At 42.2% G+C, this 25,607-nt stretch overlaps 1 protein-coding gene across 2 annotated transcripts in view; it reads left to right on the top strand.

Annotated features, from left to right (window-relative positions):
• The window catches only part of pitpnbl (phosphatidylinositol transfer protein, beta, like), a 75,573-nt gene that overhangs the window by 36,472 nt on the left and 13,494 nt on the right, over window positions 1–25,607 (top strand). Inside the window, exons 8-11 of one of the 2 annotated variants that reach the window (XR_006769148.1) lie at window positions 8,092–8,169; window positions 8,388–8,495; window positions 14,142–14,255; window positions 14,638–14,760. Coding sequence is in view for 1 of the 2 variants with exons in the window: in XM_014192145.2 (XP_014047620.2) it covers window positions 8,092–8,169; window positions 8,388–8,495; window positions 14,638–14,760 (309 nt within the window). In the remaining variant the exon portion in view is untranslated. Of the gene's footprint in view, window positions 1–8,091; window positions 8,170–8,387; window positions 8,496–14,141; window positions 14,256–14,637; window positions 14,761–25,607 lie in introns of those variants that run through there. The other variant, XM_014192145.2, reaches the window with a different exon arrangement.

Below are 25,607 nucleotides of genomic sequence, written 5' to 3'. Positions count from 1 at the left end.
AAAGTTTACATTCAAATGGCTCTCCTGTGAAGTAGAAAGCTGAACTCAACAACGCATAGGAAACCATACGCTAACAAATTGAATTATTTTAAGCTGTTCATACCTAGGGCTGTGGCGGTCATGAAATTCTGTCAGCCGGAGATTGTCAAGCCAATAACTGCCGGTCTCACGGTAATTGACTGTTAATTTACATAAACACATTTAGCATCTATAGCCTACACCATCACAATAAATCAATTTATTTTAGACGGGTCTAAAGAAACATGATATGAAGAAAATGTAGTCTATTTCAGAAGAACCGAATAGCATACTGAGTTGTCCTTATGTTAGGCCCTGATCTGGCTATGCCATATGGCTGTGGGCTTCATTAGTTCATTTAGAAGATAAGATTTGCTTTGAATTCTGTGGCATTATGTTATAGTATGAAGAATACAATTGAACATAGCTGAATAAAATGGAAATATATTTTTTCCAAAGGATTTGAGGGAGTGCACACATTGTGTACAGTTAACAAAGAAACAGGTCTGCCTAAATGCTTATTTATGCAACTTTAGTTGTGCTAAAAACTTTGGGCTATATGTTTGGAATTTTAATACATTATAAAGCTGCATGATGTGACTAATGATGATTTGAAAAAAGTCACAGTCATGGCTCTTTATTTGCGCAGGCTGCACACACTTCAGTCTCTCATTCACAATTTGACAAGCACTTGATAATGCCTCGAATTTCACGATGGCATCCTTTTTGTGTGGCCGTACTGCCCCCTATAAAAAAAATTCATGCCTTTTGCAGCCAGTGGCCATTGTGCCCTTGGGCTGAATATAATAATTATAGTTCCCTTCTCCTGGCTGTGTGCTCCGAAGCACCTTTCACTCACATGGCTCTTTCAGATAGCTCAATTCTTAGTAACCAATGCCTGTCACGTGATTGGGTCTTTCTCACAGACTACAAGTGAAGACTGACACATCATGGACGCAACTGCACGTGTCCTTATTCAATTCCGAGGTGCATGTTGAAGATATTGGAAGAACATTTACTTTTCGTCAGCCAACAAGATGAGTAAGCCTAAAGAACAGCAGAAGCACTACGCTATCAACTTTTGCACTATGAGGGATAGTAAAATGACATATGTCATTGTCTGCCTATGTCAATCTACTATCTCCCATAGTACAAAAGTTTACCTGTTCTGTGCGAGAAGTAATTATTCTAAACATATTCTGGGACAGTTGTGGGATGCGATAGTGAAATAAGACCCACGGGGGACCAGTACGGAGAAAAAAATTATGAAATGTATGCATTCTCTACTGTAAGTCGCTCTGGATAAGAGCATCTGCTAAATGACTAAAAATGTTTAAAAAAATAAATAAAAAAAACACATTTACATAAGTATGCAGACCCTTTACTCAGTACTTTGTTGAAGCACCTTTGGCAGCGATTACAGCCTCAATTCTTAGGTATGGCGCTACAAGCTTGGCACACCTGTATTTGCAGATCCTCTCAAGCTCTGTCAGGTTTGATGGGATGCTTTGCTGCACAACTATTTGCAGGTCTCTACAGAGATATTAGATCGGGTTCAAGTCCGGGCTCTGGCTGGGCCACTCAAGGACGTTTAAATCACATTTTTATTTGTCACAGACCTTACCCTGAAATGCTTACTTACATTCCCTTAACCAACGATGCAGTTCAAGAAATAGAGTTCAGAAAATATTTACTAAATAAACTAACGTAATACAATCAAATAAAGTAACAAATTACTTTCCTGCTTTCGTTTTTGCTTGTAAACAGGAATCAGTAGGATAGAATTATGGTCAGATTTGCCAAATGGAGGGTGAGAGAGAGCTTTGTATGCATCTCTGTGTGTGGAGTAAAGTTAGAGGTTAGTTATTTTTTTTCTCTTTGGTTGAATATATGACATGCTGGTAGAAATTAGGTTTGCCTGCATTAAAGTCCGAGGCCACTAGGAGCGCTGCTTCAGGAGGTGCATTTTCTTGTTTGCTTATGGCCTTAGACCGCACTCAACGAGCTGTATTAGTGCCAGCATCAGTTTGTGGCGGTAAATAGACAGCTACGAATAATATACACTACCGGTCAAAAGTTTAAGAAAACCTACTCATTCAAGGGTTTTTCTTTATTTTTAATATTTTCTACATTGTAGAATGATAGTGAAGACATCAAAACTATGAAATAACAGATATGGAATCATGTAGTAACCAAAAAAGTGTTAAACAAATCGAAGTATTTTTTATATTTGAGATTCTTCAAAGTAGCCACCCTTTGCCTTGATGACAGCTTTGCACACTCTTGGCTAGGAAAAAACTCCCTAGAAAGGCAGGAATCTAGGAAGAAACTTGGAGAGGAACCCGACTGAGGGGTGGCCAGTCCTCTTCTGGCTGTGCCGGGTTGAGATTATAGCAATACATGGCCAGGATGTTCAAACGTTCATAGATGACCAGCAGGGTGGTATTATTATTATTATTATTATTATTATTATTATCACAGTTGTTGTAGAGGGTGTAGCAGGTCAGCACCTCAGGAAATTGCCTTTTCATAGCCGAGCTTTCAGATTTAGAGACAGCAGGTGCGGTAGAGAGAGAGTCGAAACAGCAGGTCCGGACAAGGTAGCATGTCCGGTGAACAGATCAGGGTAGCCACAGGCAGAACAGTTGAAACTGGAGCAGCAGTATGACCAGGTGGACTAGGGACAGCAAGGGTTCATCAGGCCAGGTAGTCCTGAGGCATGGTCCCAGGGCTCAGGTCCTCCGGGAGGAGAGAGAGGGGGAGAGAGAATATATTAGAGGGAGCATACTTAAATTCACACAGGACACTTGATAGGGACAGGATGGAAGAGCACCAATAAGCTTGTGACTCAGCCCCTGTAATAGGGTTAGAGGCAGAGAATCCTGGTGGAGAGAGGGGAACCGGCCAGGCTTTCCGTTCACCTTCACACCCCTGGGCCAGACTGCACTCAATCATAGGACCTACTGAAGAGATGAGTCTTCAATAAAGATTTACATTTTACATTTTAGTCATTTAGCAGACGCTCTTATCCAGAGCGACTTACAGCAGTGAAAGCATACATTTCATACGTTTTCTTTTTTTTTCTCCCCTTACTGGTCCCCCGTGGGAATCGAACCCACAACCCTGGCGTTGCAAACACCATGCTCTACCAACTGAGCCACACTGGATCACAGAACTTAAAGGTTGAGACCGAGTCTGTGTTTCTCACATGGATAGGCAGACCATTCCATAAAAATGTAGCTCTATAGGAGAAAGCCCTGCCTCCAGCTGTTTGCTTAGAAATTCTAGGGACAATGAGGCCTTCGTTTCGTGTTCGTAGCCTACGTGTAAGTATGTACGGCAGGACCAAATCGGAGAGATAGGTAGGAGCAAGTCCATGTAATGCTTTGTAGGTTAGCAGTAAAACCTTAATCAGCCCTAGCCTTTACAGGAAGCCAGTATTGAGAGGCTAGCACTGGAGTAATATGATAAATTCTTTTGGTTCTAGTCAAAATTCTAGCAGTCGTGTTTAGCACTAACTGAAGTTTATTTAGTGCTTTATCCGGGTAGCTGGAAAGTAGATCATTGCAGTAGTCTAATCTAGAAGTGACAAAAGCATGGATTAACTTTTCTGCATCATTTTTGGACAAAGTTTCAGATTTTTGCAATGTTACGAAGATGGAAAAAGCTGTCCTTGAAATAGTCTTGATATGTTCATCAAAAGAGAGATCAGGGTCCAGAGTAACGCCGAGGTCCTTCATAGTTTTATTTGAGACAGTACAACCATCAAGATTGTCAGATCCAACAGAAAATCTCTTGTTTCTTAGGACCTAGAACTAGCATCTCTGTTTTGTCCGAGATTAAAAGTAAAACATTTGCCGCCATCCACTTCCTTATGTCTGAAACACAGGCTTCCAGGGAGGGCAATTTTGGTGCTTCACCATGTTTCATCGAAATGTACAGCTGTGTATCGTCCGCACAGCAGTGAAAGTTAACATTATGTTTCCGGTTGACATCACCAAGAGGTAAAATATATATAGTGAAACAGTAGTAGTCCTAAAACAGAACCTTAAGGAACACCGAAACTTACAGTTGATTTGTCAGAGGACAACCCATCCACAGAGACAAACTGATATCTTTCTGACAGATAAGATCTAAACCAGGCCAGAACTTGTCCGTGTAGACCAATCTGGGTTTCCAATCTCTCAAAAGAATGTTGTGATCGATGGTGTCAAAAGCTGCACTAAGGTCTAGGAGCACAAGGACAGATGTAGAGCCTTGGTCTGACACCATTAAAATGTAATTTACCACCTTCACGAGTGCAGTCTCAGTGCTATGATGGGGTCTAAAACCAGACTGAAGCGTTTCATATATTGTTTGTCTTCAGGGAGGCACGGAGTTGCTGCGCAACAGCTTTTTCAAAAAAAATTGAGAGGCATGGGAGATTCGAGAGAGACCGAATAGTTTTTTATTTAACTTGATCCTAGGTCCTGGCAGTGTTGTGCAGATTCAGGAAAACTGAGCTTTGGAGAAATGCACAGATTTAAAGAGGAGTCTGTAATTTGTATTCTAATGATCATGATCTTTTTGTCAAAGAAGTTCATGAATTTATCACTGCTGAAGTGAAAGCCATCCTCTCTTGGGGATTGCTTTTTAGTTAGCTTTGCGACAGTATTAAAAATACATTTTCGATTGTTCTTATTCTCCTCAATTAAGTTGGAAAAATAGGATGATCGAGCCGCAGTGAGGGCTCTTCGATATTGCACGGTACTGTCTTTCCAAGCTAGTCTGAAAATTGGTAGTTTGGGAGAGCGCCGTTTCTGTTAAAATTTTCTGCAAGTTTTGTTTCAGGCCTGGGAATTTTCTGTATACCAGGGAGCTAGTTTCTTATGACAAATGTTTTTAGGGGTGCGACTGCATCTAGGGTATTACGCAAGTTTACATTTAGTTCCTCAGGTGGTTAACTGATTTTTGTTATCCGATGTCCCTGGGTAGGTCGAGGGAGTCTGGAAGGGCATCTAGGAATCCTTGGGTTGTCTGGGAATTTATAGCATGGCTTTTGATGAGCCTTGGTTGGGGTTTAGGCAGATTATTTGTTGCGATTGCCAACGTAATAAATTGGTGGTCCGATAGTCTAGGATTATGAGATAAAACATTAAGATCCACAATATTTATTCCACGGGACAAAACTGGGTCCAGAGTATGACTGTGGCAGTAAGTAGGTCCAGAGACATGTTGGACAAAACCCACTGAGTTGATGATGCCTCCAAAAGCCTTTTGGAGTGGGTCTATGGACTTTTCCATGTGAATATTAAAGTCACCAAAAATGTCAATATTTTCTGCCATGACTACAAGGTCCAATTTAGGAATTCAGGGAACTCGGTGAGGAATGCTGTGTACATCCCAGGACACCTGTAAACAGTAGCTATAAAAAGTGATTGAGTAGGCTGCATAGATGTCATGACTAGAAGCTCAAAAGATGAAAATAATATTTTTTGTAAATTGAAATTTGCTATCGCAAACAACTCCGCCTTTGCGGGATGCGTGGGGGATATGGTCACTAGTTTAACCAGGAGGAGAGGCCTCATTTAACACAGTAAATTCATCAGCCTTAAGCCATGTTTCAGTCAGGCCAATCACATCAAGATTATGATCAGTGATTAGTTCATTGACTATAACTTCCTTGGAAGTGAGGGATCTAACATTATTGGCCCTGTTTTGAGATGTGAGATATCACAATCTCTTTCAATAATGCCAGGAATGGAGGAGGTCTTTTATTCCTGTGATATTGCTAAAGCGAACACCGCCATGTTTAGTTTTGCCCAACCTTGATCGAGGAACAGACACGGTCTCAATGGGGATAGCTGAGCTGACTACACTGACTGCTAGTGACAGACTCCACTAAGCTGACAGGCTGGCTATCTCATTGTGGAGCTAGAGGAGTTAGAGCCCTGTCTGTTCATAGATGAGAGCACCCCTCCAGCTAGGATGGAGTCCGTCACTCCTCAGCAGGCCAGGCTTGGTCTTGTTTGTGGGTGAGTCCCAGAAAGAGGGACAATTATCTACAAATTCTATCTTTTGGGAGGGGCAGAAAAGAGTTTTCAACCAGCGATTGAGTTGTGAGACTCAGCTGTAGAGCTCATCACTCCCCCTAACTGGGAGGGGGCCAGAGACAATTACTCGATGCCAACACATCTTTCTAGCTGATTTACACGCAGAAGCTATGTTGCGCTTGGTGACATCTGACTGTTTCATCCTAACATCGTTGGTGCCGACGTGGATAACAATATCCCTATACTCGGTACATTCACCAGTTTTAGCCTTACACGGAACCCAAACGGGCTGTGCGTGCGCCATCGTGCATACATTTATTTTGTCCCCCTACAACAAACACGATCGCGACAAAAAAAACTCTAAACCAATGACATTCATTTGGGGACAGGTCGAAAAGCATTAAACATGTATGGCTAGTTAGCTTGCACTTGCTAGCTAATTTGTCCAATTTAGCTAGCTTGCTGTTGCTAGCTAATTTGTCCTGGGATATAAACATTGAGTTGTTATTTTACCTGAAATGCACACGGTCCTCTACTCCGACAATTAATCCACACATAAAACGGTCAACCGAATCGTTTCTAGTCGTCTCTCCTCCTTCCAGGCCTTTTCATCTTTGAACTTATATGATGATTGGCATCTACACTTTCATAGTATTACCACGACAACCGGCAAAACAGTTCGTCTGCTTCTATAAACCAATGAGGAGATGGGAGAGGCAGGACTTGCAGCACGATCTGCGTCAGAAATAGGAATTACTTCTATTTTAGCCCTTGGCAACGCAGACGCTCGTTGGCGCGCGCTATAATTTAATAACATATTCCTAAATTTATTTTGCAACGCGTTCGGTGTAGTCGGGGTATTAGCCAGCACCATCTTCAGATTAGCCTTTACGTTGGTAGCCCTGCCCCCTGGTAAACAGTATATGATCGCTGGAGGATTCTTTTTAAGTCTGATACTGCGGGTAATGGAGTCGCTAAGGACTAGGGTTTTCAATTTGTCAGAGCTAATGGTGGGAGGCTTGGCGGCTCAGACCCCGTAACTTGTGGAGGAGAGTCCAGAGAAGGCTCGGCCTCTGACTCCGACTCGTTGCTTAATGGGGAGAACCGGTTGAAAGTTTGTCGGCTGAATGAGCGACATCTGTTGAGCATTCCGACAGCATTTCCTTCCAGAAGCCATGAGAAAATTGTCATGCGGAATTTGACTGCGGTCATGACCCATAACAGCCCTATTCATACCATGGATCATTTAGCTATTTGATCTAGACTTTTAGGACCCTTTTAGGTATAACAAAAATTATGAATTTGGCCTTTACTACTGTAGTCCATAGAAGCACATTGAATAACACATTCATAAATGGCAAGAAGACAGTCAAAAAATAAATCATATGGTTTTAAAGTGTCTGTCCTATATCTAGGAGATGTAATATTTCCTGAGCTTTCTTATATCTTTTTGCACACATTTAACCCCATTATTTTTGTTCGCACTTAAACTACCTTCATATTTCCATTTATTTGTATGGGTTACCTTCAGACGAGTTCCGTGGGGCTTGAAGGGGTCTCATCTTTCCATAGAGTGGACGTAGTTTAGTTTGTAGACTGTTTGGAAGCTACAGATGATTTTGTCAGAAGACCCATGGTCTGACAAACACCGCTATAGGTTGGCCATCTTCCACCGCAGATGCGGAAGGCCGACATAGGCTGATGCGATGGATTGAGACGTAGCGCATGCGAAAAACAAATATCTCTAGCATAAACTGAAGGATTTTGATGGGACTTGTTTTATGTTACTTAGGTAACATGGGTGTGTCAATAGACTCTTAAGGATTAATAGGAATGGAATCATTCTTCTAAAACTGGCTGGCTAGCTAATAAACATACAGTGCAGATAAATACTTCTAAATAATTGTTTAACTCCCTGACCAAAATGTTTTACTTTTTATACCATAAGAAGGTTCTTGTCTAATTCCTTATTCTATGCATACTGTAGTCTATCTGTAAAATGTATACATATGAAATACTTTTTCTCTGTTTTCATATGTAGGACTATAAGCCAGAGGAAGACCCAGCCATCTTCCATTCTGAGAAAACTGGAAGAGGACCCCTGGGACCAGGATGGAAGGCATGTCTCAAATTACACTTGTTCTGTTTTAATTTACCATATTTTACCATCGATTTTATGTATCATAAAGGCAGTGTGACATTTTCAAAGTAAAAGGAGTGTATTTGTTTTCCCAATCTAGCTTTGAATAGAAAAGTGATTTACATGTTAATTCTGGGTATCCTTTGCCTCTCATTCCCCCCCTTGTTTGTCTATTCACTCTCTCTTTTACTGTGTAGAAGGAGCTCCACAACAGTAACTGTCCCTATATGACTGCCTATAAGCTTGTAACGGTGCATTTCCGCTGGTGGGGGCTGCAGGGACGAGTGGAGAACTTTATTCACAAGGTAAGAGCTTAGAAGAGCTAAGAGCATCATTACATTCACTAGACTTGTTGCTGCACCGTCTTCTTTGCAGATCCCCAGATTTTAAACTTTTCTATTGAAATTACAACCTTTTATTACCTTTGGATGTGGCTTGGCAACACAAGATTCTTGCTGCGCAGCTGAAATTTACAGTGAACATCACAGTAGCCAGTAAGCATGCATTTAACAAACTATTGAACTTTGCTCACAACTTGTTTGTTTTTATTTTGTATTTATTTATTTTTTTTACATGTAATTTTTTTTACACCTTTTTCTCCCCAATTGGTAGTCAGTCTTGTCCCATCTCTGCAACTCCCATACGGACTCGGGAGAAGCCAATGTCGAGACCCCTGCGTCCTCCGAAACACAACCCAGCCAAGCTACGCTGCTTCTTGACACAATGCCTGCTTAACTCGGAAGCCAGCCGCACTAATGTGTTGGAGGAAACACCATACACCTGGCGACTGTGTCGGCGTGCATTGCGCCTGGCCCGCCACAGGAGTAGCTAGTGCGCGATGAGACAAGAACATCCCTGCAAGCCTAACCCTCCCCTAACCTGGACGATGCTGGGCCAATTGTGCGCCGCCACATGGGTCTCCCGGTCGGCTGTGACATAGCCTGGAATCGAACCAGGATCTCTAGTGGCACACGCTACGCAGTGCCTTAGACCACTGCGCCACTTTTGCCAACAACTTTTTTAATGTTAAACATTTTTACACTGTTTAATAATGCAACTAAACCATATTTCACTCCTCAATAATGCAACAATTCACAAGCAAATCAAATTTTATTTGTCACATGCGCCGAATACAACAGGTATAACCTTACCCTGAAATGCTTACTTACAAGCCCTTAACCAACAATGCAGTTCAAGAAATGGAGTTAATAAAATATTTATTAAATGACCTAAGGTAAAAAAATCGAATCAATCAAAAAGTAACACAACACATTTACATAACAATAACGAGGCTATATACATGGGGGCACTGGTGCTGAGTCAATCAAATTGTATTTGTCACATGCACCGAATATAACAGTGAAATGCTTACTTACAAGCCCTTAACCAACAATGCAGTTTTAAGAAAAATACCACAAAAAATCATTTATAAAATAATTAAAGAGCAGCAGTAAAATAACAATACGGTAGCAGCAAAATTATGTACAAACAATGCGAAATAGCACGGTTGGTTATGAGCCCATCCGTTCCGGCGCCATATAATGTGCGGTGTTTGTAAAGTGACTATGCATAGATAATAAACAGCGAGTAGCAGCAGTGTAAAAACAAAGGGCGGTGTGTCAATGTAAATAGTCCGGGTGGGCCTTCCTCTGCCTAGTATATAGGTCCTGGATGTCAGGAAGCTTGGCCCCATTGATGTACTGGGCCGTACACAGTACCCTCTGTAGCGTCTTAAGGTCATTTGCCGAGCAGTTTCCATACTAGGCGGTGATGCAACCGGTCAGGATGCTCTCGATGGTGCAGCTGTATAACTTTTTGAGGATCTGGGGACCCATGCCAAATCTTTTCAGTTTCCTAAGGGGGTAAAGGTGTTGTCGTGCCCTCTTCACAACTGTCTTGGTGTGTTTGGACCATGATAGTTTGTTGGTGATGGGGAAAACCAAGGAACCTGAAACTCATGTGCAGACAATTAAAGGGTTTATTTTCTCATCCGTAAACTCAATTACAAAACAATATCACGCATCAGCTACTGCTAGCTAGCTAACAACATAAGCTTCATCAGTAGGATTAGCCTAATACAGTAAAGTTATCAGTGTTATTTGTATTACACATTGCTAGGTAGCAAGCTAAACAAAATCATTTCTGCATCCTTCTAACAGCATATATTATTAACTACTAGTTAGCTGAATGCTAATGTTAGCTACTATCTGAACCTTAGCTTTTACATTGCAACTTTTGCGTATTAAAGTTAGCTTAGAATGATCAATATCATGAAAATCATTACATGAGATGAAAGCAAATTGCGACTGAAAATGTTGGTCACTGGTGGTATATATTTAACCTTTATTTAGCCAGGGAGTCATGCTGGGACCACAGTCTCTTTTGCAGATGAGCCCTGCAAGAACACATCGATAAACAACAATTACACTATTGTTAGGTTCTTATTTTTTGAGTAAATAACTCATGGACACTAGATAAGCTTTAACCAAGTTTAATTCTCCCCAAAGGTTCTGTACAGCTGTATTCAGACAGCAAAACAATTCTCACCATCACAGTTATATACCTCCACTTAAAACTCTCCTCCTTCTCTCCAATCCTTACATTTTATGGTTCTACAGGAAGAGAGTAAAGAGGGTAACAGGATACCACACCTTTATTACTCCCTTAAGAGAATCTGTCCTCCCCTCCTGACCTCAACCCCTCCTTCATCTAATTCACAGATGTCCAGATGTCTCCCCTGTTTCACACATTGCTCTCCTCTCGTCCACCCAACACATTCCGAAGCCATCTGTCTTTCTTCAGAGAACCATTAACTTCTGACATAAAACCAAGTCTCTTTCACTTCCTATCATTCATTTAATATCTCAATGTTCAAATTTAGCCCATTCCAACACTATACACATAAAATGACACAATACATGAAACGCAAACATGAAAAGTAAAACACAATCATATGAATCAAACACATCCTTGAGTAAACAGGTCCTGTAACATCTGCCTGAATTGACATAGAGGCACCAACTTTAGGGAGTTTTGGAGATCATTCCACATGAGGCACAAAAAAATGAAAAGCAGATTTACCTTACTCAATGGAGATTGAAAAGATTTCCAGGGTTAGACATCCCTGAATCCGGGTCTGGTAACTTGTACGTCTGAAGGTTTAGAATGAGGTAAGGTATAGCGGAAGTTTATGCCTGAGGGCTTTATAAACAAAAATAATGCAAAACATCGATCTACAAGACTTGAAAGGGAGCCAGACTACTTTCTGATACAAAATCCAATGATGTGTACTGAACTTATCGCCTGTAATAAAGCGCAATGCGCTATGATCAACTGCATCCAATGGCTTCAATACAGTGGCAGCTGCATTTGTATATAGATGATATTGCCATAGCCAATAACCGGAATGAGTGTTGACTGAATAATTTGTTTTCTGCAATTTAACGAAGGACCGGACCTGTTTTTATAGGACAGTGATCACTGGGATAATTAGCAAAGACACCGCTGGAAAAGTACTTTTGACCTAATTCTGACAGATAGCCCCCAATCAGTGAGGCGTTTGCTGGATTTCTTTACATTCATCCGTGCGGGTTTTGCAATCAGTTGAGTCAGGTTAAAGTCAAGACAAATATTCTTAAAATGGTCTGAGGCAGGGGTAAGCCAATCTAAGTTAAAACGAATAATTCAGATAACTAAGGTTTTAAATACTCAAATAGTACCAACACCATCCGCCAATGGATTTTGGCTTATGGCCACATCTATAACCAAGAGCTTTACGGCAGTCCTCTGAATTCTGTCGCAGACGTCATCATTTTGAAGAGGTCTTCTCACAAAACCGACTGTCACCAATAGCGTAAGGGGAGACTCATGAACACGAAGGTGTCGGTTGTGTTGCTCTGCGATGCACACAAGCTTCAAGGGAGTCGTATAAAGGTAACCCAGTACCAGGCTGTAAAAAGGCACAATGTGGGGTAAAAAGTGTAACAAATAATGTGACCAAACATGGGTCTAAAAAACGAAAATGTTCCCCCTGATTCCATCTGATTTATTTTTGATTGGTATGTTTTGTCATGTACAAATGTGTTATTCAATGCGTTTCTATTGGCTATAGCAGAATAATCGCACCAAATGTTGTCACCTTCTCACCAAGCTGCTTGGCGAGAAGGTGACAACATTTGGTGCGATTATTTGCAAATGGAAGAAACACAAAAGATCTGTCAATATCCCTCGGCCTGGGGCTCCATGCAAGATCTCACCTCGTGGGGTTGCAATGATCATGAGAACGGTGAGGAATCAGCCCAGAACTACACGGGAGGATCTTGTCAATGATCTCAAGGCAGCTGGGACCATAGTCACCAAGAAAACAATTGGTAACACACTACGCCGTGAAGGACTGAAATCCTGCAGCGCCCGCAAGGTCCCCCTGCTCAAGAATACATATACATGCCCGTCTGAAGTTTGCCAATGAACATCTGAATGATTCAGAGGACAACTGGTGATAGTGTTGTGGTCAGATGAGACCAAAATGGAGCTCTTTGGCATCAATTCAACTCGCCGTGTTTGGAGGAGGAGTGCTGCCTATGACCCCAAGAACACCATCTCCACCGTCCAACATGGAGGTGGAAACATTATGCTTTGGGGGTGTTTTTCTGCTAAGGGGAGAGGAAAACTTCACCGCGTCATTTGACGGGGCCATGTACTGTCAAATCTTGGGTGAGAACCTCCTTCCCTCAGCCAGGGCATTGAAAATGGGTCATGGATGGGTATTCCAGCATGACAATGACCCAAAACACACGGCCAAGGCAACAAAGGAGTGGCTCAAGAAGAAGCACATTAAGGTCCTGGAGTGGCCTAGCCAGTCTCCAGACCTTAATCCCATAAATCTGTGGAGTGAGCTGAAGGTTCGAATTGCCAAACGTCAGCCTCGAAACCTTAATGACTTGGAGAAGATCTGCAAAGAGGAGTGGGACAAAATCCCTCCTGAGATGTGTGCAAACCTGGTGGCCAACTATAAGAAACGTCTGACCTCTGTGATTGCCAACAAGGGTTTTGCCACCAAGTACTAAGTCATGTTTTGCAGAGGGGTCAAATACTTATTTCCCTCATTAAAATGCAAATCATTTTATAACATTTTTGACATGCTTTTTTCTGGATTTTTTGTTGTTGTTATTCTGTCTCTCACTGTTAAAATAAACCTACCATTAAAATTATAGACTGATCATTTCTTTGTAAGTAGGCAAACGTACAAAATCAGCAGGGGATCAAATACTTTTTTCCCCCACTGTATGTGTATACGCATGTATTTATTGTTTAATTCTGATGATCCTGTATTGTAGTTTAGAGTGTATATTAACTCAAACCATCTATCTGTGTGAGGTGAGTCTACATGATAGCAGTAACCCAAAACTCCTTTCTGTGATTTTATTTGACCATGTCACTGCCTAAATACCACAAAAAAAGTCACATGGTTAAGGAAAGGTATCCACATTTACACCTCTGCTCTACTCTTCAGTAGTTGTTTGGTTCTCAACAGGGGGAGGAGGGTTTTATTGTATACTGCTGTACAATACAAACATTTTCCAAATGTGTTAATGTGTTAAATTGTTCAAATTGACAATGTATGTGATAAAACAGTATTTCACTCAACATTCCAAATGGCACATACATCAGTGCTGGTATAACATGGAGCAAGATAAATGCAGGTGAATGTCTCAGAATTGGATTAAGAGCCAACTTCTGGCTGGGTTTGGGTTTAAAAGCAATTTGTATGAATTGTCAAAAATGTATGACAAACACGTATTCACAATAGAAAGACATGTTAGGATTTTCAGAGTAACTGCTCCAGTCTATATAACCATCCACTTAGTCAGGCAGTGAGAGTTTTACTTGAATAATTCAGTTTTTTCTTCAAGAACAACATATATTTAAATCTGTTTTTATATTTGTTTTAGGTACCGTTTCACTTGAACTGGTTCTGATCTACTGTAAAATGCATATCCCTACCAGAGAGAGAGCCCTCAAAGATCCCAACCAAAAAATCAATTGTCCTGCATGATCTCTTTGTGGTAGTACATTCCAATTATCTTTTTTTATATATATGTAAAGCAGATTGACATGCCCTACTAGATTTAGGATTGGTCAATAAGAAAATTCTAATGTGGGGCCTTGCTTGTGTAAGAAAGGTTGAGAACCCCTGCTCTAAGCTCTCTCGATTGCTTAAAATCACATCCTCTCATTGTCTCCTCCCTTTCATCTGCACTGATTGGAAAGAACTTGACAGGTGAAGACAATAGGGTAAAAGGTCATCATTAGGCTGGTTTGTACCTAGTCACTTTAAGATCACTGCAATGGCAATTAGAAAAAGAGTTCCATAAGAATATATACCTCTCTCTCACCAACCTCTCATATCCCCTCTTCTGCCCTCCATCCCTCCCCCTCCTGGAGCAGCAAGAGAAGCGCCTCTTCACTAATTTTCATCGGCAGCTCTTCTGCTGGCTAGACCGTTGGGTGAACCTAACCATGGATGACATCCGCCGGATGGAGGAGGAGACACAGAGAGAGCTGGACCAGGTATGCATTCATAAACCCTTATATTGAATGAATATTGGGCACCATTTTCTGCCTGCTAAACAGTCCTTACTATTACCTGTACAGTCTCCAATTGTGTTCAATTTGGTGTTAATGCACTTGTGAAAAAGGAGCGGTACTATTTACTTTAGAGGAGTTCTACTCATTGATACCTTTACTCTTGTAAATGGCACATACATAACCATATTGAGACAAAAAGTGCATTGGAAATCTCACTTAAAAAATAGTTGTGTGACAAAAAATACACAGTGCATTCAGAAAGTATTCAGACCCCTTGACTTTTTCCACATTTTGTTACCTAACAGCCTTATTCTAAAATTGATTAAATTGTTTTTTTCCCCCATCAATCTACACACAGTACCCCATAATGACAAAGCAAAAACAGGTTGATATTTTTGAAAGTTTATTAAAACGGAAATATCATAATTACATTTCACACCCTTTACAAAGTACTTTGTTGAAGCACCTTTGACAGTGATTACAACCTCGAGTCTTACATTTACGTCATTTAGCAGACGCTCTTATCCAGAGCGACTTACAAATTGGTGCATTCACCTTATGATATCCAGTGGAACAACCACTTTACAATAGTACATCTATATCTTTTTGGGGGGGGGAGGGTTAGAAGGATTATTTAATCCTATCCCAGGTATTCCTTAAAGAGGTTGGGTTTCAGGTGTCTCCGGAAGGTGGTGATTGACTCCGCTGTCCTGGCGTCGTGAGGGAGCTTGTTCCACCATTGGGGTGCCAGAGCAGCGAACAGTTTTGACTGGGCTGAGCGGGAACTGTGCTTCCGCAGAGGTAGGGAGGCGAGCAGGCCAGAGGTGGATGAACGCAGTGCCCTTCTTTGGGTGTAGGGACTGATCAGAGCCTGAAGGTACAGAGGTGCCGTTCCCCTCACAGCTCCGTAGGCAAGAACGATGGTCTTGTAGCAGATGCGAGCTTCAACTGGAAGCCAGTGGAGTGTGCGGAGGAGCGGGGTGACGTGAGAGAACTTGGGAAGGTTGAACACCAGACGGGCTGCGGCGTTCTGGATGAGTTGTAGGGGTTTAATGGCACAGGCAGGGAGCCCCGCCAACAGCGAGTTGCAGTAATCCAGACGGGAGATGACAAGTGCCTGGATTAGGACCTGCGCCGCTTCCTGTGTAAGGCAGGGTCGTACTCTGCGAATGTTGTAGAGCATGAACCTACAGGATCGGGTCACCACCTTGATGTTAGCGGAGAACGACAGGGTGTTGTCCAGGTTCACGCCAAGGCTCTTAGCACTCTGGGAGGAGAACACAATGGAGTTGTCAACCGTGATGGCGAGATCATGGAACGGACAGTCCTTCCCCGGGAAGAAGAGCAGCTCCATCTTGCCGAGGTTCAGCTTGAGGTGGGGATCCGTCATCCACACTGATATATCTGCCAGACATACAGAGATGCGATTCGCCACCTGGTTATCAGAAGGGGGAAAGGAGAAGATTAATTGTGTGTCGTCTGCATAGCAATGATAGGAGAGACCATGTGAGGATATGACAGAGTCAAGTGACTTGGTGTATAGCGAGAATAGGAGAGGGCCTAGAACTGAGCCCTGGGGGACACCAGTGGTGAGAGCACGTGGTGCGGAGACGGATTCTCGCCACGCCACCTGGTAGGAGCGACCTGTCAGGTAGGACGCAATCCAAGAGTGAGCCGCACCGGAGATGCCCAACTCGGAGAGGGTGGAGAGCAGGATCTGATGGTTCACAGTATCAAAGGCAGCAGATAGGTCTAGAAGGATGAGAGCAGAGGAGAGAGAGTTAGCTTTAGCAGTGCGGAGAGCCTCCGTGACACAGAGAAGAGCAGTCTCAGTTGAATGACCAGTCTTGAAACCTGACTGATTTTGATCAAGAAGGTCATTCTGAGAGAGATAGCAAGAGAGCTGGCCAAGGACGGCACGCTCAAGAGTTTTGGAGAGAAAAGAAAGAAGGGATACTGGTCTGTAGTTGTTGACATCGGAGGGATCGAGTGTAGGTTTTTTGAGAAGGGGTGCAACTCTCGCTCTCTTGAAGACGGAAGGGACGTAGCCAGCGGTCAAGGATGAGTTGATGAGCGAGGTGAGGTAAGGGAGATGGTCTCCGGAAATGGTCTGGAGAAGAGAGGAGGGGATAGGGTCAAGCGGGCAGGTTGTTGGGTGGCCGGCCGTCACAAGTCGCTAGATTTCATCTGGAGAGAGAGGGGAGAAAGAGGTCAAAGCATAGGGTAGGGCAATGTGAGCAGGACCAGCGGTGTCATTTGACTTAACAAACAAGGATCGGATGTCGTCGACCTTCTTTTCAAAATGGTTGACAAAGTCATCCGCAGAGAGGGAGGAGGGGGCGGGGGGAGGTATGACGCTATCAGCTTGACACGCCTGTATTTAGGGAGTTTCTCCTATTCTCTGCAGATCCTCTCAAGCTCTGTCAGGTTGGATGGGGAGTGTCGCTTCTCAGCTATTTTCAGGTATCTCCAGAGTTGTTCTGTCAGGTTCAAGTCCGGGCTCTGGCTGAGCCACTCAAGGACATTCAGAGACTTGTCCTGAAGCCTCTCCTGCGTTGTCCTGTTGGAAGGAGAACCTTCGCCCCAGTCTGAGGTCCTGAGCACTCTGGAGCAGGTTTTCATCAAGAATCTCTTTCTACTTTGCTCTGTTCATCTTTGCCTCGATCCTGCCTAGTGTCCCAGTCCCTGCCACTGAAAAACATCCCCGCAGGCATGATACTGCCACCACCATGCTTCACCGTAGGGATGGTGCCAGGTTTCCTCCAGATGTGACACATGGTATTCAGGCCAAAAAGTTAAATCTTGAATTCATCAGAGCAGAGAATCTTGTTTCTCATGGTCTGGCAGGTAGCCTAGTGATTAGAGCGTTGAGCCAGTAAACGGAAGGTTGCTGGATCGAATCCCCGAGCTGACAAGGTAAAAATCTGTCGTTCTGCCCCTGAGCAAGGCAGTTAACCCACTGTTCCCCTGGCGCTGAAGACGTGGATGTCGATTAAGGCAGCCCCCGCTCCTCTGATTGAGGGGTTCAGTTAAATGCGGAAGACACATTTCAGTTCAATACTTTCAGTTGGACAACAGACTAGGTATCCCCCTTTCCCTTCTTTAGGTGCCTTTTGGCAAACTCCAAGCGGGCTGTCATGTGCCTTTTACTGAGGAGTGGCTTCCATGTGGCCACTCTTCCATAAAGGGCTGCAGAGATTGGTTGTCTTTCTGGAAGGTTCTCTCATCTCCACAGAGGAACTCTGGAGCTCTGTCAGTCACCACCCTGACCAAAGCCCTTCTCCCTCGATTGCTTAGTTTGGCTGGGCAGCCAGCTCTAGGAAGAGTCTTGGTGGTTCCAAACTTCTTCCATTTAAGAATGATGGAGGCCACTGTGTTCTTGTGGACCTTCAATTCTGCAGAATGTTTTGGTACCCTTCCCCAGATTTGTGCCTCGAGACAATTGTGTCTTGGAGCTCTACGGACAATTCCTTCGACCTCATGGCTTGGTTTTTGCTCTGACATGCACAGTCAACTGTGGGACCTTATATAGACAGGTGTGTGCCTTTCCAAATCATGTCCAATCATTTGAATTTACCACAGGTGGACTCCAATCAAATTGTAGAAACATCTCAAGGATGATCAATGGAAACAGGATGCACCTGAGCTCAATCTCAAGTCTCATAGCAAAGGTTCTGAATACTTATGTAAGTAAGGCACACCTTTTATTTTTAATACATTTGCCAAAATGAAATAAACTGTTCGCTTTGTCATTGTGGGGTATTATGTGTAGATTAATGAGGAAAAAAAACATATATATTTAATTCATTTTACAATAAGGCTGTAACGTAACAAAATGTGGAGAAAGTCAAGGTGGCTGAATACATTCCAAATGCACTGTCTATATCCAAAGAGATGTCAATAGAAAACGGCTAAAACAAACAGATGCAGATAGTTTGCTGTCATTTCAGCTGGAGAGTTTTACATCTTTGTTTGCTGTCGACAGCTTGTTAGCTAGCAAGTGACAAGAATGTTAGCCAGCCTTCATTGCAAGCATTCTTTGATTGCTTAGCATCAAAAAAGAATTAGCAACCAGATTTTTGTCCAGACTATTTCTTCGAGGCAAAGATGAACAGAGCAAAGTACAGAGAGATCCTTGATTAAAAACCTGCTCTAGAGCGCTTAGGACCTCAGACTAGGGGCGAAGGTTCACCTTCCAACACGACAACAAACCTAAGCATACAGCCAAGACAACGCAGGGGTGTCTTTGTGACAAGTCTCAATGTCCTTGAGTGGCCCAGCCAGAGCCTGGACTTGAACCTGATCGGCCATCTGTTCACTTGGCTACGCATGCCTCTCTCTAATATCAATATGCCTCGTCCATTACTGTCCTGGTTAGTGATTACTGTCTTATTTCACTGTAGAGCCTCTAGCCCTGCTCAATATGCCTTAACCAACCATGTTGTTCCACCTCCTACATATGCGATGACATCACCTGGTTTAAACGTCTCTAGAGACTATATCTCTCTAATCATTACTCAATGCCTAGGTTTACCTCCAATGTACTCACATCCTACCTTACCTTTGTCTGTACACTATGCCTTGAATCTATGCTATCGTGCCCAGAAACCTGCTCCTTTTACTCTCTGTCCCGAACGTGCAAGATGGCCAGTTCGTATAGCCTTTAGCCGTACCCTTATCCTACTTCTCCTCTGTTCCTCTGGTGATGTGGAAGTTAATCCAGGTCCTGCAGTGCCTAGCTCCACTCCCACTCCCCTGGTGCTCTAATTTGTTGACTTCTGTAACCGTAAAAGCCTTGGTTTCATGCATGTTAACATTAGAAGCCTACTCCCCAAGTTTGTTTTACTCACTGCTTTAGCACACTCTGCCAACCCGGATGTCTTAGCCATGTGTGAATCCTTGCTTAAGAAAACCACCAAAAACCGTGAAATCTCCATCGCTAACTATAACATTTTCCGCCAAGATAGAACTGCCAAAGGTGGCGGTGTTGCAATCTACTGCAAAGATAGCCTGCAGAGTTCTGTATTACTATCCAAGTCTGTACCCAAACAATTCGAGCTTCTACTTCTAAAAATTCACCTTTCCAGAAACAAGTCATTCACTGTTGCCGCTTGCTATAGACCTCGCTCTGCCCCCAGCTGTGCCCTCGATACCATATGTGAATTGATTGCCCCCCAACTATCATCTGAGCTTGTGCTACGAGGTGACCTAAACTGGGACATGCTTAACACTTGATGCCCTCAATCTCACACAAATTATCAATGAATTTACCAGGTACAACCCCAAGTCCGTAAACATGGGGACCCTTACAGATGTCATCCTAACTAACTCGCCCTCCAAATACATCTCTGCTGTTTTCAATCAAGATCTCAGCGATCACTGCCTCATTGCCTGCATCCGTAATGGGTCTGCGACCAAACGACCACCCCTCATCACTGTCAAACGCTCCCTAAAACACTTCTGCGAGCAGGCCTTTCTAATCGACCTGGCCGAGGTATCCTGGAATGACATTGACCTCATCCCGTCAGTAGATAATGCCTGGCTATTCTTTAAAAGTGCCTTCCTCACCATCTTAAATAAGCATGGCCCACTCAAAAAATGTAGAACTAGAAATAGATATAGTCCTTGGTTCACTCCAGACCTGTTTGCCCTTGACCAGCACAAAAACATCCTGTGGCATTCTCCATTAGCATCGATTAGCCCCCGTGATATGGAACTTTTCAGGGAAGATAGGAACAAATATACACAGGCCGTTAGAAAAGCTAAGGCTAGCTTTTTCAAACAGAAATTTGCATCCTGTAGTACTAACTAAAAAAAAGTTCTGGGACACTGTAAAGTCCATGGAGAATAAGAGCAGCACCTCCCAGCTGCCCACTGCTCTGAGGCTAGGAAACACTAGCCTCAATAAGCATTTCTCTACGGCTGGCTATGTTTTGTTTATTCCATGTGTAACTCTGTTGTTGTATGTGTCGAATTGCTATGCTTTATCTTGGCCAGGTCGCAGTTGCAAATGGAAACTTATTGTCAACTAGCCTGCCTGGTTAAATAAAGGTGAAATAAAATAAATAAAAATCTCTGGAGAGACCTGAAAATAGCTTTGCAGCGACTCTCCCCATCCAACATGACAGATCTTGAGAGGATCTGCAGAGGACAATGGGAGAAACTCCCCATATACCAGTGTGCCAAGCTTGTAGCGTCATACCCAAGAAGGCTCAATGCTGTAATTGCTGCTAAAGGTGCTTCAGTAAAGGGTCTGAATTCTTATGTAAATGTCATATTTCGGGATTTTTATACATTTTCAAAAATGTCTAAACAAGTTTTTGCTTTGTCATTATGGGGTATTGTGTGTAGATTGAGAAAAAACAACTATTTTAATACATTTTAGAATAAGGCTGTAACGTAACAAAATGTAGAAAAAGTAAAGGGGTCTGAATACTTTATGAATGCACTTTACATATCGCTGATGCATGATTTTTCCTTACTCAGAGAAGTTGCTGTCTTGTCAGGACACTATTCACTCTATGGGACAAGGATAATAGCATTTGTAAATTGCAACATTGAGGTCATAGAGGCAGAGCAGGTTTATACAAACCAGTCATTGGATTTTTGTTGTTGTTGCTTTAACCATTTTAGAGAGGGAAGCTCTTTCTGGCAAATGTCAAACATCAGGGTTTGATACTGCGACCAATCAGTCACATTTGCAGCTGTTTGACTTGGCAGTGCGACACAGTTTTTATTGGTCTCAAGGGTGCGAGTGATTGATTGATTTTTCTATTAATTTAAAAAATGTTTTGACCTAATCACGTTAGTTTTTGGCTCACAATTTGCTTTTTTTAATGATTTATTGAAACAGTAATTTGCAATTGACCAAAAATAAACTATCTTTCCAGAGGCAACAACGCCACTGGAATGCCCGTCTCTGTGTGTGCGGTGCACGTGGGGCCTATATGTCTACCACAGTGGCGGACAGTGCTGTTTAAGATGAGGGAGGATGATTTTATTTTCATGACCATGGCCTTATTCCTATTACAGCTTATTGGATGACTCTCATTCATATTCCATTCACCCAGTTCAATGTAACAGCGATAGGTTTAGGCTACTACATGATACTTACATTTTCCCATCATGAGGTTGTTACAACCTAGCCTATGAATGAAAGTTTAAAACGTAGAAATATACAGTTCGAGAGACAAATTTGAGGTGACCAACCGTGACATTCAATACCGCCTTGCACACATTTGCCTGCATCTAGCTGATATGGGGTGTAATCATTAGTCCAACAGTTGCAAACAAGTTTCTATTGGACAAATTCAGGTATGTTTATCCCCGTTTTGTTCCGTTTACTTTCTTTTGAAGAAATGTTTTTCAACAGAATCGGCAGAATGTATACACCCCTGATCGCGCGTAAACAGAGTTCACTCATAACGGCCACGTTATATTCCTTCTCTTCGCTTGTGGACTTCAATGCACAACACATCAGCTGTATATAACTAGGGCTGTTGCGGTGACCGTATTACCGCAACACCAGCGGTCACTGGTCATGAAGGCTGTCAAATTCCACATGACCGTTTAGTCACAGTAATTAGGCTTTTCCAAGCGCTGATGCTGCTGCTTGTCATTAGTAGCCTGCCAAACTTGCTAACTGCCTGGTACTCAGCACTCTAATGTCCCTCTAATCACTCTGACATCAATGAAATGGAAAATCTAATCAAACACTTCATGAGAGCCCATGAGGTCATGTTGCGTAACATTTCTATAGGCTATGCAATTGTGGGAGAAAACCGAGTGATGGCCACTAATAAAAAGAGGATCCCATCAGTTTTCTATAGGCTAGGCCTACTAAATTTATTTCTCAACTTTCCTAATATTAAGCACATTTCTTATATTTCCAACAGGAGTATAGCCTACCTGGCTGCCACGGGGAAATGCATCCTCCAAACGCTATTTAAGTGCATAGATGATATTTTTTTCCAGCTGCCCCTGTTTCGATACAGGTGCATGATAATGGTCCATTCTAAATCAAAACAAATTTCACACATATTATTTAGTTTATGTAAAGACAAGATTAAATCAAGAAAAGTCTGATGGTTGACAATATTAGCCTGTCACTTGTGAATTATAATCACTTTTGAATGATGCCCAGCATAAGAAACAATGCCTTTTTTTGTGACTTGTTCGAATCATAGTCACACACCACGTGTGTGACCATAGGCCTATATGATTTATTGAGGTTTGTATCACAACTAAAGTGGCCAAATAACTCCTTAAAATTAAGCACATTAACCTGTCTGGGCGTCCCACCCTAATCAACAGCCAGTGGAATCGCGTCGCGCTAAATGCAAAACCTCATAAATGCTATAACTTCAATTTCTCAAACATTTGACTATTTTACACCGTTTTATAGATACACCTCTCCTGAATCAAACCACGTTGTCCGATTTCAAAAAGGCTTTACAGCAAAAACAAAACATTAGATTATGTCAGCAGAGTACCCAGCCAGAAATAATCACACAGCCATTTTCAAAGCAACTAGCATGCATCACAAATACCCAAAACACAGCTAAATGCAGCACTAACCTTTGACAACATTCATCAGATGACACTCCTAGGACATCATGTTACACAACACATGCATTTTTTTGTTCGATAAATTTCATATTTATATATAAAAACAGCATTTTACATCGGCGCATGATGTTCAGAAAATCTTTTCCCTCAAATGCTTCTGGTGAATTAGCGCTACAATTTACAAAATTACTATTCGAAAACATTGTTAAAATGTAATATTGTCATTCAAAGACTTATAGATTAACATGTCTTGAATGCCATCGCTTTGCCAGATTTAAAAATAACTTTACTGGGAAATCACACTTTGCAATAAACGACGTGGTATGCCCAGAAAAAAAGTCTAGGCTATAAATGTTGGAGCCATCTTGGAACGATCAACCATCAAAAATACTATTGTAAATAATCCCTTACCTTTGATTATCTTTATCAGAAGGCACTTCTAGGAATCCCAGGTCCATAACAAATGTAGTTTTGTTCAAAAAAGTTAAAAATGTATGTCCCAATAGTGTTAGCGCGCTCCGAAGGCTAGTGAAAATGTACCGTGTGCGTCTGACTTGTCGTCAGGAATGAGCAAAAAAATATATATTTAAGTTCGTTCAAACATGTATAACATAAATCTTTAGGGGCTTTTTCAACCAGGGCTTCAATAATATTCCATTGGGACGGTTGCATTGTTTTTCAAAACGTTTCGAAAAGGGAGAGTAGCCATGGGCGCCGACGTCACAATGGTAATGGCCCATCCCCTGTGACCAATATCAACAGCCTCTCTTTGGGTCAGTTACTACCATAGAAGACTAAAACCACTTTGTAAAGACTGGGGACATCTAGTGGAAGCCATAGGAAGTGCTAAATGATTTCAATGGCAAATGTTTGAACTGATATCCACACATCAGATTTCAGTTTCCTGTCAGGATTTGTTTCAGGGTTTTGACTGCCATATGAGTTCTGTTATACTCACAGACACCATTCAAACAGTTTTAGAAACGTTAGGGTGTTCTCTATCCAAATCAAACAATTATATGCATATTCTAGTTACTGGGCAGGAGTAGTAACCAGATTAAATCGGGTACGTTTTTTATCCGGCCGTGCAAATACTGCCCCCTATCCCTAACAGGTTAATTAATCCACTTTACAAGGGGTGTAGAGCCTAACTGACATATATGAGCAGCGTGTGAGTTTCAAGTTTGGAGGAAGATAATTTTCACCACTAAAATGCACCTTTATAATAAAAGCACTACATGCATAATTGCATTTGGGGTCACTTTAGATATAAAAAAAAAAAAAATTCCCCGCTAATGAAACATTTGCGCTTATAGCCTACTTCCATGTGCGCATTGCTGAGCGTAAAATGTGAAGAAGTAGCCTCATATTTTATCAACGTTTTAAGATAAACGTTCTCATCTGTTGCGTCAGCCACATTGCATGAAACAGTTTTTTTGATGCTGGTGGTTGTATTCATTTGAGATCTATTGCATCCCACACCTGGGGATGGAATATTTAGTTCTTGCACAGAATAGAATAGGTTGACCTTTGTACTATGGGGGATAGTAGATTGACATAGGCTAGTGCTTTTGCTGTTCGTTCGGCCTACTCCTCTTGTTCGCTGACGAAAAGTAAATGTGGAAAGTTCTTCCAATATCTTCAATATGCACCTCAAAATTGGATAAGTATGCACGCAGTTGTGTCCCCGATGTGTCGATCTTAACTTGTAGTCTATGAGAAAGACCAGATCACGTGACGGAGAGCCGTGTGACTGAGAGACGCTTCGGATTTCGTAGCACACTCAGGGAGAAGGGGACAAGTAGCACTCCGGGCTGCAAAACGCATGGATTTGTTTTTTTAGGGTGCATTACAGCCACAAAGGGGATGTCGCCGTGAAATTCGACTCATTGTGAAGTGCTTGTCAAATTGTGAATGACAGACTATTGGAGTGTGCACAGCCTGCACAGAAAACAAAGCAGAGCTCACGCCTTTCAAGCGACTTTTTTGAAATCATCATTAGTCTCATCATACAACCTTAAAATGTATTAAAAATCAGAACATATAGCCCAACGTTTGAGGAACTAAAGTTACATTAATAAGTCTAAATTAAGCATAAGAGTAACTATTTATTTGTTAACCGCTCAACACAGAATAGCCGCATGTGCGCACTCAAATCGTTTGGAGATAATGATTCATATTTTATTCAGCTTTGGTCAGTGGAGTTTATTTAGCAAATGTAGCCCACAGCCATTTGGCATAGCCACATCAGGACCAAACGT

This window comes from Salmo salar, chromosome ssa03 (assembly GCF_905237065.1).
Source record: "Salmo salar chromosome ssa03, Ssal_v3.1, whole genome shotgun sequence".
NCBI lineage: Eukaryota > Metazoa > Chordata > Actinopteri > Salmoniformes > Salmonidae > Salmo > Salmo salar.
Note: the sequence above shows the minus strand (reverse complement) of the source record. Positions and strands in the feature narration are given on the sequence as shown.